Consider the following 16466-nt stretch of genomic DNA (forward strand, 5'->3'; position numbering starts at 1 on the left):
TTCAATTCCTTCTTCATTTTTAGCTTGAATTCTCTTCAGTGTTTCTATCTCCTTACTGAATTCTCTTGTCAAGTCCTGCATCATCATTTCCCTCAACTATGTGTTTGTGTTTTCTTGGCCATCACTTGGATGTTGTTCTCCTTACTCTTTCTCCTTTCTTTCATTGAGCTGTTTCTTTGTGTCTTCTGTAAACCTCAAATTCTTTGGTGAACTTTAAATCCTGTGTTGGGTTTCGTCTAGGTCATTCTCACTGGCAAGCATTCCCACCAAACTGGTAGGTTTTGGAGAGAAGATGCTGGTTTGATCATTTGTATTATTATGATTTTTGTGATGGGATCAGGCTAGATCCTGCAGATGGATGTAGAGATCTGACTGTGTGGAGAGGCTAGTTGCAGTGTCGAAGATACCTGTGGGTTCTGAATTCATTGCATTTGGGAATTTATCCTGTAGTGAAATGATTACATTATATATGGAAGTTCTTTTTTAAATTTTTGAGTAACCGCTGTGCCATTTTTAATGTACTGATTTGCATGTCACAACACTTCTCACAAACATTTTTCTTTTGTCTTTTTTAATACTATAGTGAATGGTTATCTCATTGTGAGTTTTTGCTTATCTTTTGGTACTGGATATTGAGCCTCAGATGTCTTAAGTATGCTCTTTGTCAAAAGCTGAACTCTAGACCTCACTTTTTTTTATTTGCACTTCTCTGTTGAGTCTTAATGTTTAGCTTATTTCCATATATACATATATTGTTTTTGATTTTTCGAGATAGGGTTTCTCTATGTAACAGTCCTATCTGTTCTAGAACTCGATTTGTAGACCAAGCTAGCCTTGAACCCACAACATATCCACCTGCCTCTGCCTCCAAAGTGCTGGGATTAAAGGTGTGGCCACCACTGCCTGCCTGGTTTGTATATGTTCTTTTAATGAATCATCTATTCAAAAAAATTTCCCATGAAATTTCAGTCTATTTCCTTACTATTGAGCTATTTGAATTTGTATGGTAGGTATATTTAGAAGTTTTCTCCTTAATACATGGAAACAGTTGGTTAAAAATATATAATAGTGTATAAGTACAATTACAGTAAAAATGCAATAAAAATTATTTCCAGGGGTTGAGGAAATGGTGTAGTTGGTAAGTCCTTGCTTAATGACCTATGTTCCATCTCTAGCATTCACATAGAATTTGGGTGCTGAAGATCACACCTGTAGTCCCACAACTGGGGGAGTAGACTCAGGAGGATTTCTAGGGTTTACTGGCCAGCGAGTCTTGCCAAATGAATGAGCTTCAGGTTGAAAGAGAGATCCCCTTCTCGAAACTCAGAGTGGAAAGTGACTGGAGGACAACCCAGTGCTGACCTTTGGCCTTCACATACATACATGTGCTCCCTCACAGGCTTACACATACTTAGTATCAGCACCTTTACTGCATTTGCAACATGTATATGAGATTGCTCTATTAGTAAGGCTTTCTATTGCTGTGAAAAGACACCATGACTACAGCAATGCTTATAAAGGAAAATACATGATTGGGGCTGATTTACAGTTTCAGAGGTTTAGTCTGTTTTCATCATTCCACAAACAGGAGACTGTGTGCCACACTGGACGTGGCTTGCACATAGGAGACTTCAGTGCCTGCGCCCGCAGGGACACACCTCCTCCGACAAAGCCACTCCCTATGGTCAAGTATTTAAATGTGTGAGTCTGTGGGGGCCATACCTAGTCAAACCCCTGTACCCCATAGGCTTATAACCAGAGCATAATGCAGAATGTATTAAGTTCAACTTTAAAAGGCCCCATAGTCTCTAACAGTCCCAATCCTGTTTAAAAGTTTCAGGTTTTTTCTGAGATTCATGAAATCTCTTAACTGTAATCTCCTGTAAAATCAAAATCAAAAAGCAGATTACATATTTCCAGCATATAATGGCACAGGGTAGATATTAACATTCCAGAAGGAATGGAAGGATAGTAAGGGAATACTGAGCCAAAGCAAGACTGAAAGCCAGCTGGGTAATGTCTAATTTCTGCATCTCCGTGTCTACTATCTCATATATGAGACCTAACAGTCCACCTCCACAGTGGACTTACTTCCTCCAGCAAGGTCACACCTACTCCAACAAAGCCCTGCCTACTCAAACAAGGCCACATACTGTGGCCAAACATTTAAACATACGAGTGTATGTGAGCTGTACCTTTTCAAACCACCACAGCTGGTTTGTGGTGACTGGTGTCTGTAATACCAGCTACTCGGGATGCTGAGGTGGAGAATTTTATATTCTAGGACACCCTGAACTACTTAGTGAGACCCTATTTTAATTAATTAAAAATTAACTAATATAACTAGTGAAATTTAAAAGACGAGGTAGCATGGTGGTAGAGTACTTGCCTAACATGCCAAGGCTTAGATTCAATCACCATTACTATAAAAGAAATGTTAAATAAAAGCTAAGAATAGGGGCTAAAGAGCTGCCTCAGCAGTTAGAGCATCTACTGCTCTTGCATGGGACCAGAGTTTAGTTCCCAGCACATACATCAAAGGCTTATGGCTGCCTAAATCTCCAGCTAAAGGAGGATCCGATGGCTCTGACCTCCACACAGCCTGCACTCACATACATATACTCACAAATAGGCAAACATACACAGAAACTTAAGGGGAAAAAAAGGCTAGGGATTGGGCTTGTGAGATGGCTTAGCAATTATAGCACTGACTGCTCTTCCAGAGAACTTGAACTCAGTCCCAACACTCATATTAGGTACTCCCAACTTCTTTAGTGTCGGCTCCATGGGATCAGTATCACTACTTGGCTTCCTCAGGCACCCACACACAAACAGCATACAAACCTTCAGACATACACATGTACATATAAGTCAAAATAAAAATTATTAAAGGTGGGTGGGGCTGGAGAGATGGCTCAGTGGCTAACACTGTTTAATGCTCTTCTAGAAGAACCAAGAGCCACATTGTGACTTACAACCATCTGCAGCTCCAGCTCCTGAGTTCCAGGGGTGTTCAGCACCTTCTGACTTCCTGGGCTACTATGCATGAATGTGATACACATACAAACACACATGCAAAATACACATGTAGATAAAATAAATATCCCTTTTCTTAAAAAAGAAATGGGAATAGTGCCACATTCTTATACTGATATCTACTCAGGAGAATCAGATCAGAAGGGCACTTGAACCCAGGAGTTTAAAGCTAGCCTGGGCAATGTAGGTACTGCATCTCAAAAAAAAAGTCATTGAAATTTAAGTATTTTCCAAATAGATGAAATTTACCTTGAAAGACTCTAAATGCATTTGTAAGCCCCCTCGACCCTAAGAAAATGTAAAACTAAGAAAAATCTAAAGCCATTTCTGATGACTCTCAGTACTTCCCCACCTCCCCTGGGAACCAAGGACATAACAGCTATGCATGCACGTACTGAGATGTTGGAAACTTTCCATCTCCCTGAATAGGGGCATGATAACCCTTAGGTGTTGACTCAGTTACTGATGTTTTGACTTAGTCCCTGGGAAGGGGCAAAGTGACCTTCAGAAGTTTCCCTTTACCTCATCTGATCTGGCAATCACTCTCCAGCTAATTATTGGTAATAGCCTTTTTGAATAAGCCAATCCAATAAGTTAAAAAACAACCTACAGGTCCCCCCACCCCCCCGCCGCCGTCTCTGTGGCTTTTTGCTTTAAAAGATGGGCTGTAACAGCTGTGGATGTCCTTCATATCCCGAACCTGAAGGACCCTGTCATGACAGAATAAAAAATCCTCTTTCTGTTTGCATCTGCACGAGTGGTCTCGACTGATCCTTGGGTAGGGGGTCTCTCCAGAAGAAAGACATCCTTCGGGGGGTCTTTCAACCTTAATGACTTCCTTCTTATAATTTCATATTTCTATTTCATATGTGTTTAGGTAACGTTTGATGCTTTTAATATGTGTTCATTTAAAACACTTATCTCAAAGACTATATTCACATGTTGTGTATATATCTATCTTGAATATTCCTTATGTGAAATGTTTGTTTATCAGAAGTATTTTCAGATTTCAAGTATTTTTTGTTTTGTTTTATTTTCTTACCTTGGAATACTTTCATATTTTCCTGTCTTGGAATACTTTTATAGACTCCAGCAGTCAAACATCTGTAATTCAAAAATTTGAAATTCTTTAAAACTCAAAACTCCATTTGGAGACAGAGTCTCATATAGCCCAGGCTGGACTCAAAGTTACTGGCTAGTAAGGATGAGCTAGAACTCCTGATCCTCCTGCTTGTCCAGTGCTGGGATTCCTGGCCTGTTCCACCATTTTTATGTGTTTTTGTAGCTGTGAGCCCGTGTGTCTTGCATGCTAGGCAAGTACTCTACAACTGCGTGATCTCCCCAACCACAAAATCTTTTGGAGTGTACAGTAAAATTTTTGGATTTTGAAGCATGTCACTTGTGGGCTGCTCAGTCAGCATAGATAGGGAGATCTGGAAAGGCATAGGAATGTAGTTCTTGAGGTGGTAGGATTATAAAGATCTTTATAAATCCTTTACCTCTGTCTTTGGATTTCCTCTAATGGACCTGAATATCTGTTTTTATACTCATTGATTGACCTTGTGAATTGAATTTGTATGAAATGATTTACCATTGACAGAAATTATGTATTGTAATTTTCATTCTGTATATGAGGATTATAAATGATTAACAGTTAAATGTACTAAAAACTTACATTGTACAAATTAATATAACAGTATATGGGTTAGAAACTGTGTTTAGATGTTATATTGATGTTAAATTTACAGCAATAGATTTTTCTATCACTTAAGCATGTAGTACTTAAGTTTTAGGGAATTCAATGAATGTCATGTGTTTTAAACTCATTTATTCATCTTTTGCCTACAGATCCTAATAGCTACTGTCACCCACCTTTTGCCAAGTACAGAAGCTTCATCATATGAAATGGACAAGAGGGTAATTTTATTTTTTTTTGAAATTTAATATGTATTTATATTATATGTATTGAATGTTTAAGATTTTAAAGGTACAAATATTTGTATAATAAATCATCTGTATTAAATCAACTATGGGGAACTATAACTTTCTATTACATAAATATAAAAAAATTCATTTTATGTACTGGAGAGATGGCTCAGCAGTTAAGAACTCTTGTTCTAAATGCCTCTCAACTGAAGAATGGATAAGGAAAATGTGGTACATTTACACATTGGAGTACTACACAGCAGAAAAAAAGTAACAACAGCTTGAAATTTGCAAGCAAATGCATGGAGCTAGAAACCATTGTTTTGAGTGAGGTAAGCCAAACCCAGAAAGAATTATCATATGTGCCCACTCATACATTTTTAAAACATAAAGCAAAGAAAACCAGCCTACAAATCACAATCCCAGAGAACCTAGACAACAATGAGGAACCTAAGAGAGACTTACATAGATCTAATCTACATGGGAAGTAGAAAAAGACAAGATCTCCTGAGTAAATTGGGAGCGTGGGGACCATGGGAGAGGGTTGAAGGGGAAGGGAGAGATAGGGAGGGGAGCAGAGAAAAATGTATAGCTCAATAAAATCAATTTTTAAAAAAAAAGGAAAAAAGAAAGTAGCAACAATAACAAAAAAGAACACTTGTTGTTATTATAGAGGAGCCAGGTTTGATTCCCAGTACCACATGGATGCTCATTGGAGTCTGTAAATTCAGTCTCAGAGCATCCAACTCCTTTTGACCTAATGGCACCAGGTGTAGAAGTGGTGAACAGACATACATGTACACAAAATATTCATACACATTAAATAAAAGAAATAAACAAATTTCAGTTTAGTTTTAATTTCATGAACATTTGGCTATCTGGAAATCTCAGAGTAGTAAGGAAACATAGCAAACATTTTGTTTACTTATAATGATTTTAATATAGCTTGCCAGGTTGTGATGTTGTTAGAGATTCAGAGAAATTTACCACTGAAAACAGTCACTTGTTTTTTTGCAGCTGTTATCAGTGGACGGTAAAGACATTTACAATAAACAGAGTACAAGAATATATTAAAAGTATACTTCCTTTGTTGTTGTTTTTGTTTTTGAGACAGAGTTTCTTTGTGTAGCCCTGGCTGTCCTAGAACTCTCTCTGTAGACCAGGCTAGCCTTAAACTCAGAAAGAAATCTACTTGACTCTGCCTCCTGAATCCTGAGATGAAAGGTGTACGCCAAAATTCCAGGCCTAGAAGTACACCTCTTAAGAGAAGGAATTTTCTCTGCCCCCAGAAAGATTCTATCATGTGACATTTACCTTTAGACCTTTTCCAAAAGGTCTTTAATATTCTTTATCCCTTCCTGTATCCTCTCCTCTGTCCTTCCCTTTCATTCCCTACCCCATTTAACCCTTCCTGTTCTATTCCCCTTCCTCCACTTTTTCTGCTGTGTTCTATTTTCCCTTTTAAAGATGAAGAATAATTTAGCTGGGCAGTGGTGGTGCACGCCTTTAATCCCAGCACTTGGGAGGCAGAGGCAGGCAGATCTCTGTGAGTTTGAGGCCAGCCTGGCCTACAAGAGCTAGTTCCAGGACAGGCTCCAAAGCTACAGAGAAACCCTGTCTCGAAAAACCAAAAAAAAAAAAAAAAAAAAAAGAATAATTTACTAAGAACTATAAATATAAAGGTTAAGAAGTATATATAAAGGAGATATATATTACTTATATATGATGGAGGACGGTCATCTGTCTATGTGTTACTTTCATTGGTTAATAAAGAAACTGCCTGGTCCGTATGACCCTCCTCCATCATACACACACACACACACACATACATACTTGTGTGATAAGGAATGTTTGAGACCATATGATTGTTTTAGACTTTTGACTTTAAAAAGATTTTCACTGGTTTTTCTCTATGTTTTGCATCTTTATACCTTTCCATTCATCCTTTTACTTCAGCATCTTCCATCAAGAATTTATTTGAAGCTTATGTATTACACTTAGACAAACCTCCTATTTTATCTAAGAATTATTAATATTGTTAAGCATGGAGAGGCATTTTTTTTAATTAAAAAAAAATTTTCCGCTTCCTCCCCACCTCCCATTTCCCTCCCCCTCCTCCCGCCCCTCTCCCCCTCCCCCCACTCCTCTTCTCCTCCCTCTCTAGTCCCAAGAGCAATCAGGGTTCCCTGTCCTGTGGAAAGTCCAAGGTCCTCGCCCCTCCATCCAGGTCTAGGAAGGTGAGCATCCAAACTGTCTAGGCTCCCACAAAGCCAGAACATGAAGTAGGATCAAAACCCCGTGCCATTGTCCTTGGCCTCTCGTCAGCTCTCATTGTCCGCCATGTTCAGAGAGACCGGTTTTATCCCATGCTTTTTCAGTCACAGTCCGGCTGGCCTTGGTAAGTTCCTACTAGATCGGCCCCACTGTCTCAGTGGGTGGGTGCACCCCTCGTGGTCCTGACTTCCTTGTTCATGTTCTCCCTCCTTCTGCTCCTCATTAGGACCTTGGGAGCTCAGTCCGGTGCTCCAGTGTGGGTCTCTGTCTCTATCTCCATCCATCGCTAGATGAAGGTTCTATGGTGATATGCAAGATATTCATCAGTATGATTATAGGATAGGTTCATTTCAGGTTCCCTATCCTCAGGTGCCCAATGAACTAACTGGGAACATTGCCCTGGGCACCTGGTAGCCACTCCAAGTTCAAGTCTCTTGCCAACCCTTAGGTGGCTCCCTTACCTAAGGTATGAGTTTCCCTTCTCCCCTATCCAACCTTCCTTTATCCACAATCATCCCATTTCCCTCAGTTCCCCTCATCCTCTCCTTCACACTTTTCTCTCCCCATCTCCCCTCACCCCCATCCCACCCCACCCCCAAGATTGCAATTTTTTGCCCGGCAATCTTGTCTGTTTCCCATAGCCAGGAGGATAACTATATGTTTTTCCTTGGGTTTACCCTCTTGTTTAGCTTCTTTAGGATCACAAATTATAGACTCAGTGGCCCCTATCCATGGCTAGAAACCAGTTTTGAGTGAGTACATCCCATGATCTTCTTTTTGGGTCTGGGTTACCTCACTCAGGATAGTATTTTCTATTTCCATCCATTTGCATGCAAAATTCGAGAAGTCATTGTTTTTTACCGCAGAGTAGTACTCTAATGTGTATATATTCCACACTTTCTTCATCCATTCTTCCATTGAAGGACATCTAGGTTGCTTCCAGGTTCTGGCTATTACAAATAATGCTGCTATGAACATAGTTGAACAAATGCTTTTTTCATAAGATAGGGCATCTCTTGGGTATATTCCCAAGAGTGGTATTGCTGGGTCCAGGGGTAGGTTGATCCCAATTTTTCTGAGAAACCGCCACACTGATTTCCAAAGTGGTTGCACAAGCTTGCAGTCCCACCAGCAATGGATGAGGGTACCCCTTTCTCCACAACCTGGAGAGGCATTTCTTAAGTCAAATCACTTACAATGCGGTTTATACACCTTTCTTAATTACAGGCTTATAAGAGCATGAGTAAGCTCTGTCTAAGCAAGGAATTTTAGATTTATTGTTATTGGTGAATATAACATTGTAATTTTAAACATGTTAGTAGACAGAGGTTAAAAAAGCGCTAGAAATACACTTCACTTAGAGCGCACTTGCCTAGCTTGCATGAAGCCCTGTGTTTGATCCTCAGCACTGCTAGAAAAACAAAAGAAAAAGGAGTAAAGATCATTTATATGGTGATTCAAAAAAAAAAAAAGAAAAAGAAAAAGAAAAAAATCGTGTCACTATGCACTTCATAGGGATTATTGCTACTTCAAAACAAATAACAACAAAACATTTTTTATCCCAAGTTGACAGAAATAAAATTTAGATTAAGTCATATAATTGTTACTACATATGAAACTGAAGAAAGGAGCCTATCATTGGTAGATAGAGTCTAAAACCTTTACTCTCTCTATTGACATCAATTCAGAACTTTGATTTCAGTTCTACATTAGAACATTAATTTCAGGGGTTAATTTGGGTTGATTTGTTATGATGCTGAGGATGGAACTCACAGCCTCCTTCATGTTAAGTATGCCCACAGAAGCCGTAAGTTCATATTATAGGGAAGTTTCCAGAATAGTAGGAGGAATCTTTGTTAAATATTTCGTCCCCTTAGTCCACACTGGCTTTATCCCTCTGCAGTGTTGTATATGCATTCTATATACTACAGTGTATGATACAAACTTCATTATGTTCTTCCTAAAAGCAGGCAGTTCTTCTTTATAAACGCAGTACAGCTACCAACATTTAGGTGATAACATTGATTTGTTAATTGTAATGTAATCTATAAATCTTACTTAGATTTCGCTAGCTAGCTCAGTAATGTCCTCTATAACAAATGAAAAGCCCAAACCTGTGTTCTCTTTGTAAATATACTGTTATGTCTTAAAGGTTTTTTTTTTTTTTTATGGGCTGGTTTTTCAACAATTGTTGGTTTATTAGAACATTTGTTTTTCTGATTAATGGCATGTGATGACACAGCTCCTCCAACAAGGTTGCACCCTTAATCTTTCCCATACAGTTCCACTATCTGGGAACAGAGTCTCCATATGAGCCCTTGGGAGCTAGTCTTACTCAAATCACCACAGATAATTTCTATCTTATGATTGTATGGAATGTTTTGGTTTTGTGAGGTTCCATTGGTTAAAACGGGATTAAACCTTGACTTTGAGAGTTTATCTTTAATGATGAACAGATCCTAGTTGCTGCCTGATTTCCACTTTTATAACAATATTATTTATTTAGCATTAATTATGATTTTTAATCTAACACAAAAACTAATCCGGTGTTAGACTAAAAGTATTGTGTTTATGGTATCTATTATTTTTAAACTGAAAGGTTTTATTTAATAAAAGGAGGAAATGCTTTCTGGCAGGATACTCAATGAAGGTATTACAAAAGGAAAGGAAAATGGAGGGAACTAGGGAGATGGCTTAGACTGTAGAGTGCTTGATGTGCAAGCATAAAGACCCCACTTCAGATCCCCATCACCACATAAAGAGCCAGGCATGAGGGTACACGCCAGCAGTCCCAGTGCTTGGGAAGCAGAAGCAGAGGGCAACCTGGGGCTTGTTATCCAGCTAGTCTAGCTGCATCCGTGAGCACTCAGTGCAGGGAGAGATTGATTCTGTCTCAAATAATAAGATGGAGAGCAATTGAGAAAGACAACAAACATGGACCTCTGGCCTCCATATACATATACACACATGCATACACATAGGAAAGTTGGGGATATGAGATGGTTCAGTGTGTAAGGGTGCTTCTTACCAAGGTTATGACCTAAGCTTAATTTCTGGAATCTGCATGATAGAAGGAGAAAACTAACTCCCACAAGTTGTCCTCTGACTTCCACGAGTTTATTGGCATATATGCTCCCACATACACATAGAAAAATAAATCAGTAGAAAAAATGGAAAAATGCATGATTTTAATATATGAACTTTGTTTAGTTACTTGAATGCAGGTATGTTTTCCTTATTCTCTTTTGGCAAGCTCAGGATGTTCTGTCCCCTGGCTGTACTCTCAGCCTCAATGTATATTACTGTTAAAATTAACTAATTGTTTATCAGTATCAGTGTTCATAGTTGAATTTAGGATGAATTATGGTTCCCGTAATAAATTCTAGAAACCCAAGAAAAGTAAAGTGATTTATTGCTTACTAATAATGTCTTATTGGCAATCTGGAGATAAGGCTCATTTGGTAACATGCTTGCTTAGCATTGACAAAGCCCTGACTTCAGTCCCCAGCACTGCACAAACCTGGTATGTTGGCACAGGTTTGTAGTCTCAGCACTTGGGAAGTGAAAACAGGAAGATAGGAGTTCAAGGTCATCTATGGCTATTGTGTCAGGTGTTTTTCTTCTGTCCGCAATAAAATACTTGACAAATCAAACTTAAAGAAAGACTGTGAGACAACTGTGTGTAGTCAGGGAGCAGAAGGCGGAGAATACTAACACCCTGCTTTCTTTCATTTTTTTATTCTGTCTTGCACCATGGTGCATATCAAAGTGCTACCCACATTTAAGGTTGTACCCATCCATCTTAATCTCCCCAACTTTCCTGTGTGTATGTGTGTATGTATGTGTATGGTTGTGCACATGTGTGCATATGTATATTGAAGCCAGAGGTCGATGTTTGGTGTCTTCCTTAATTGTTCTCCACCTTATTATTATTTTGAGGCAGAATCTCTCAATCCACTTTAGAAACTCATAGACATACCTAGTTTGTCTCCTAGGTGATTCTAGATCTGTCAAGTTGATTATCAATATTAAACCATCGTCTCCTATATCTTTAGCTACATGAGACCCTTTCTCACAGGGCGGGGGTGGTGGTAGAGAAACCCTTCTCTAACAAGTTTACATTGATAATCATTTTATTGTTGGTACAGTTGGTTGTATCATTACTTCTTTGCCTTCTGGACTGGATCATGGCCTTACCTTTAAAGACACTACTCCAGCCACTCCTTGCTACAGGAGCAGAAAATGATAAGACAGAAAAATCTGTCCTCAACTGCATTTATAAGGTAAATTTTTGCTTGCTTTATTATTTTTGATAACCAAATGTTTTTAAACTTCAGAAACACTATTCAGTATCGAATAATATTTCTAAGAATAACATTTTATTATTTAAAACTAGATATTTTCTAAAATACATAGACTTTGCTTATAGAAACTTAAAGTAATTTATGAGTACTTCTTACAAGACAGCCTTGTTCCATCACAGAAGTTTGAGAGGGGTTAGATTGTGTTGAATATGAGAATCACTGATTAGGTTTCATGCATCTTTTTAAGAGTTGCTAAATATTATCTTCATTGAAGAGATAAGATTTAAAATATTCAAGTTTTTGCCAAGGTTTTATGTTGCTGGTTACTTTGTTTTCATATTTTCTCTTCCCTTAGGTATTACATGGATGTGTATATGGAGCACAATGTTTTAGCAATCCAAAGTATTTTCCAATAAGCCTTTCTGATTTGGCGTCTGTAGATTATGATCCTTTTATGCATTTGGAAAGTCTAAAAGAACCTGAACCTCTACACTCTCCTGATTCAGAACGGTCTTCTAAACTCCAACCTGTAACAGAAGGTACTGTGAGCTAGTTTTCCTCAAGACAGTGTTATTACTTGGATTCTGACAAGATACGCTTTGAGGCCGATTTTCATTAGTAGGTTTCTGGTTATAGCTGTTTGCCGAACCATGTAGTTACCTATCATAAGATAGCTTTCAGTTTAAGAAATAACTTCATATGTACAATTACTAACTAAAATTACATATGATAATATTCCCTTTATATTCTGGCTGACTTCCACTAAGGAATATTTTATTGTAGATTTTATAGTATTTTTGAAGAATAAGAAAATTTTGAAGTCTGACAGGATTTGTAGTGACTCTCAGCTCATACAGTGGTGTTTTAGGGAGTAGAATTTCTTCAAGAAAGTTTTATAAAGAAGCCCAATTTGTAAAACTTTTTAAAATAAAGTTCACTAGAGTGGAGCCTGGAGATCTAGCCAGTCACCTTTCCAGGGCTTTTTTCAAGGGCTCCTAAAATATAATTAGATGGATGTACTTCCAGAGGTCCTGAGTTCAGTTCCCAGCAGTCACATGATGGCTCACACCATCTGTAATGGGATCATATTTTTTCTTCTGGTATGTATGAAGACAGAGCACTCATGCATAAAATACATGAATAAATCAATCTTTAAAAATCACACAATTGGACTAGGAATTATGGTTAAAGAATAGTCTATGAAGGAAGAGTTTGGTTTTTCCAACATAAAAAGAAAAAAAAATTGCAAATGATTAAAAAGAGTTAAGACTTGACCCTAATAACAGATTGATGACATACATAGAATTGAAGTTATGAAATTAAAAAGGAAATTGGAGCTTTATTTTTGATAAATAAAGAGAAATAAGAAAAAAGTATGGTGACATTTTCTTTCACAGTGTAACAACCTTTGAAAACACAGCAGTTTTACTAATGTTTTAAATAAACTAGAATTACAATCAAGCCTGCATGGGGAAGTATTTCTGTTCTTAAAGAGATCATGGTGCTTAGAATCATAAGTGACTACCATGATTGTTAACTGGAATGGCTAACCGCTGAGTGAGGTGCATCAGGGTAAAGCTGGAACCAGTGTAAGTTCAGATCACGCAGCAAAACCTTCAAGATCATTGTAATCTCTACACTAACCCTGCAGTAACATTTTTATCTATTTAATTATGTCTCAACTTCCAGGACTCCACTTACTATATTAAAGTTGGGTTTTGCTACATTTAAAAAGTATCTGAAGAGGATAATTTGCTGCATCACTAGGTATTCTAGTACACTAACAAATACGTCTTCTTATTGGCAGAGTGCTTTATATTTCCTGCAACAAATGCTTTAAAAGCTGGTTTGACTCTGAACAACAGGGAAAAAGATATAGTGAAGTACTTGTTTCCTCTTCTAGATTGTCTGTTTAACAACTGCTTCTAGTCTGGTGCATATACATGAAGTCCACTAATGCTTACCTACATGTACTTCACGTCAAGAAACTACTCTGGGTTTTTGTTTTGTTTTGTTTTCTCCTCTGTTAAAATAAAATAAAAATTAAATGAAAAAAAAACAAACAAACAAGCAAAACTCCATTGAAATAGCAGTTGATCATACAAGCTGTAGAAACTTAACCAGATTCTTTGGAAGTTTAGAAGCCAAGATTAAATAACATTCCCTAGTATATGAACTGGCTCTTTGGAACCCATTTCCTGTGGAGGGATACCTTGCTCAGCCTAGATACAGGGGGAGGGCCTTGGTCCTGCCTCAAGTGTTGTGGACAGACTTTGTTGACTCCACATGGGAGGCCTTACCCTTTGATGGGGGATAGGGTGGGGAGGTGGGGGAGCCGGAATTGGTATGTAAAATTTAAAAAAAAAATGGTTTTAAATTAATAAACAAAATTTTTTTGGAAAGTCAAGGAAATTGATCAAACCGGCTTTGAGTTGAACATAATTGAATAAGTTGCTAATAATTATCTAGAGCACAAGTACATAAAATAATAGGAACATAAAAATTTGTTTTTACTTAGCTCTGAAAAACATTCTGGGTAGTGTAATAGGACAAAAAAAACTTAGACAATAATTGATAGTAGTGAAAATCTTTCTCTTTAGATATCACAGAGTACAGTGTTTATTTTACTCAATATTATAGAAAAAGATGATTGTTCTTTATATTTAATGGTAACATTCTAAGACAGTATATTTTAGACAATAATAAACAAAATTTGCTTATAGAAAGGGTTTTTATTACTTTTAAAAATATGTAGAGTCCATATGCACACATGTGTTGGACGTCAGAGGACAACTTGTGGGAATCAGTTCTGTGCTTTCTCTTGTGTGGGGTCTCGGGATGGAACCCAAGTCATCAGGCCTGGTAGCAATTGTTTTTGTCTGCTCAGCCATCTCACTCCACCCCCAAAAAAGTTTTAATGTATTTTATATAAAATTTACTATATAATACAATAAGTAGAGGAAAAGATATTTAAAGGTGAGCCTAATGCTGATAGCAAACACTCCATCCTTTTGTTGTCTGTGTCATGCTGCTCCCTTTTGTGCTTCATGTCAGTTCAGAATCGAGGACCTGCCGATGTATCAACAGGTGATACTCTTTACTCAAGTCTCTGGGCTCTGGACTACATGCAGCGGGTTTGCTTGGTTTGGAGAGGGGTGCTTTGTAGGGATTTTTTTTTTTTTTGAGGCTTTTTTTAAAGGCAGAGTTGACTGATCATTGTGTTCTTGTCTAAGACATGCTTCATTGTCTTCAAGTACTTTTTTGGCCAATGAATTCTAAACATAGAGTGCCCATAATCAGCTCAGTATTGGATTGAAAAGTGATTTGAAAAGTATTGGCAGGAGTGGCTATAATTATTAAATTTACCACAGAACAAGGGAAGGTAGTGAATTTGGCTTTTTGTCAAATGGCAGTATTTTATTAGAAAAAAAAGTCATCATTTGCAGGGCCAGAGTGAAAGGAGGCTCCAAAGATCCATTCTTCCCTAATTATAGTTTCACCTATACATATTATACAAAGCTAATATTTAAAGCATTTGCCAAAATTAACTTCCTCTGCATGTCTTTTACAGCACAGTGAATTGCAGCAGCTTTTTATGGCTTGCTGCTTTTGTATGCCATAATAATCTGTAATTATGGGTTTGCTGCAAATGATGTAGGGCTTGTTTAATGTGACGATCTGAACAGATAACCCTGACTAGCTGGGTTTTTTTTAATGAATGCTAGTTTTACAGTGCCTTAGAAGCATTGGTATCTCCATTTTGCATTTTCTCACCAGACTGATTATTTTAAATTTTTATTTTAATTTTTAAATTAGAGAATTTTTGTCTTCTTTCTATATTAGCAGGTAAGTATGAGAGAGAGATTTTCTTTAGTTCATTGCTCAAAAACAATAATAAATCTAATACCCAATTAACAAGTTAAAAAATTTTGATCTTTTCATATATATACATATATCCTGAATTTAGCAAAGCAACTTATGAGAAAAAATGATTTTGCTCACATTTAAATTTGAAATTTATCCTTTAAGTATTTTCAGTGTTAATAATTATAGTAGATTATAGCAGTTTTATGGCTTGCTGGTTTTGTATTCTACTTAAAGCATTTGATGAGTATTTAAGTGAATAAGTCTTTTTTTTTAATTTTTGTGATTTTTGAGCTGGGTCTTACTATGTATTCAGGCAAGCCTTGAGTTCCCCCTGATTCTCCTGTCTCAGCCTGCCCAAGTGCAAGATTACATCCGTGCACCTCCTTGTCCTGTTCCACAAGCTCTTTTCAACTAAATTCTCTGTCTCCTTCTTTGGACAGAGGATGTATAGGGGAGACTAATGCCCAGGCTTGAGGGTTTATGTTCTACAGAATGAGCTGAACCATTCTTGGGGTTTATTTATAAGCAAGTTCAAAAGAGAAATGTTTAAAAGTTGTACCCTTATAATGCTATCAAAATTGTATAGTTTATATTGTATTTATTATTTTGAGCCTTGTACATAAGAGTTTTTAATTCATCTTTACATGTAAGCCTGGGCTGTTCTTACAGGATAATGGGATTCCTGTCTAAATCTTAGTAGAGGCAAGAGCACCAACTCCTCCCCACCCCTCATGACATAGCATCCTCTTCTGGCGTGAAATCTAATGCATCCTTACCAACAATAGTCTCCTCCCAGTCTTCCTAACACCACTCCAATACTGGCCTCTACATCATCCCACCTAAGAACTGCAGCAGCAGCTTTGTTTTGGGACAGGTCCCTCAGTATCAAGTTTATTACTCCATTGGCACTCACAGCTGGGTGACCACCTGCCTTCTAAGAGCTACCTACCCAGCCCACCCTCTAGGGAACTCCACCTAGCCATAGACCCATATACATCTTGGAACTTATTTACTTAGCCTTTTGTACATCTCCATGTTTCCCCAGAAAATGACAAAGCA

General features: G+C 37.6%; 1 protein-coding gene across 5 annotated transcripts in view; it reads left to right on the forward strand.

Moving 5' to 3' along the window:
- The window catches only part of Ralgapa1 (Ral GTPase activating protein catalytic subunit alpha 1), a 220028-nt gene that overhangs the window by 135363 nt on the left and 68199 nt on the right, over positions 1-16466 (forward strand). For all 5 annotated transcript variants that reach the window (XM_057782719.1, XM_057782722.1, XM_057782720.1 and 2 more), the window contains 3 exons: positions 4885-4953; positions 11385-11519; positions 11896-12079. In XM_057782719.1, coding sequence (XP_057638702.1) covers positions 4885-4953; positions 11385-11519; positions 11896-12079 — 388 coding nt within the window. The remainder of the gene's footprint in view (positions 1-4884; positions 4954-11384; positions 11520-11895; positions 12080-16466) is intronic.

The sequence above is a fragment of the Chionomys nivalis genome, chromosome 10 (genome assembly GCF_950005125.1).
Source record: "Chionomys nivalis chromosome 10, mChiNiv1.1, whole genome shotgun sequence".
NCBI lineage: Eukaryota > Metazoa > Chordata > Mammalia > Rodentia > Cricetidae > Chionomys > Chionomys nivalis.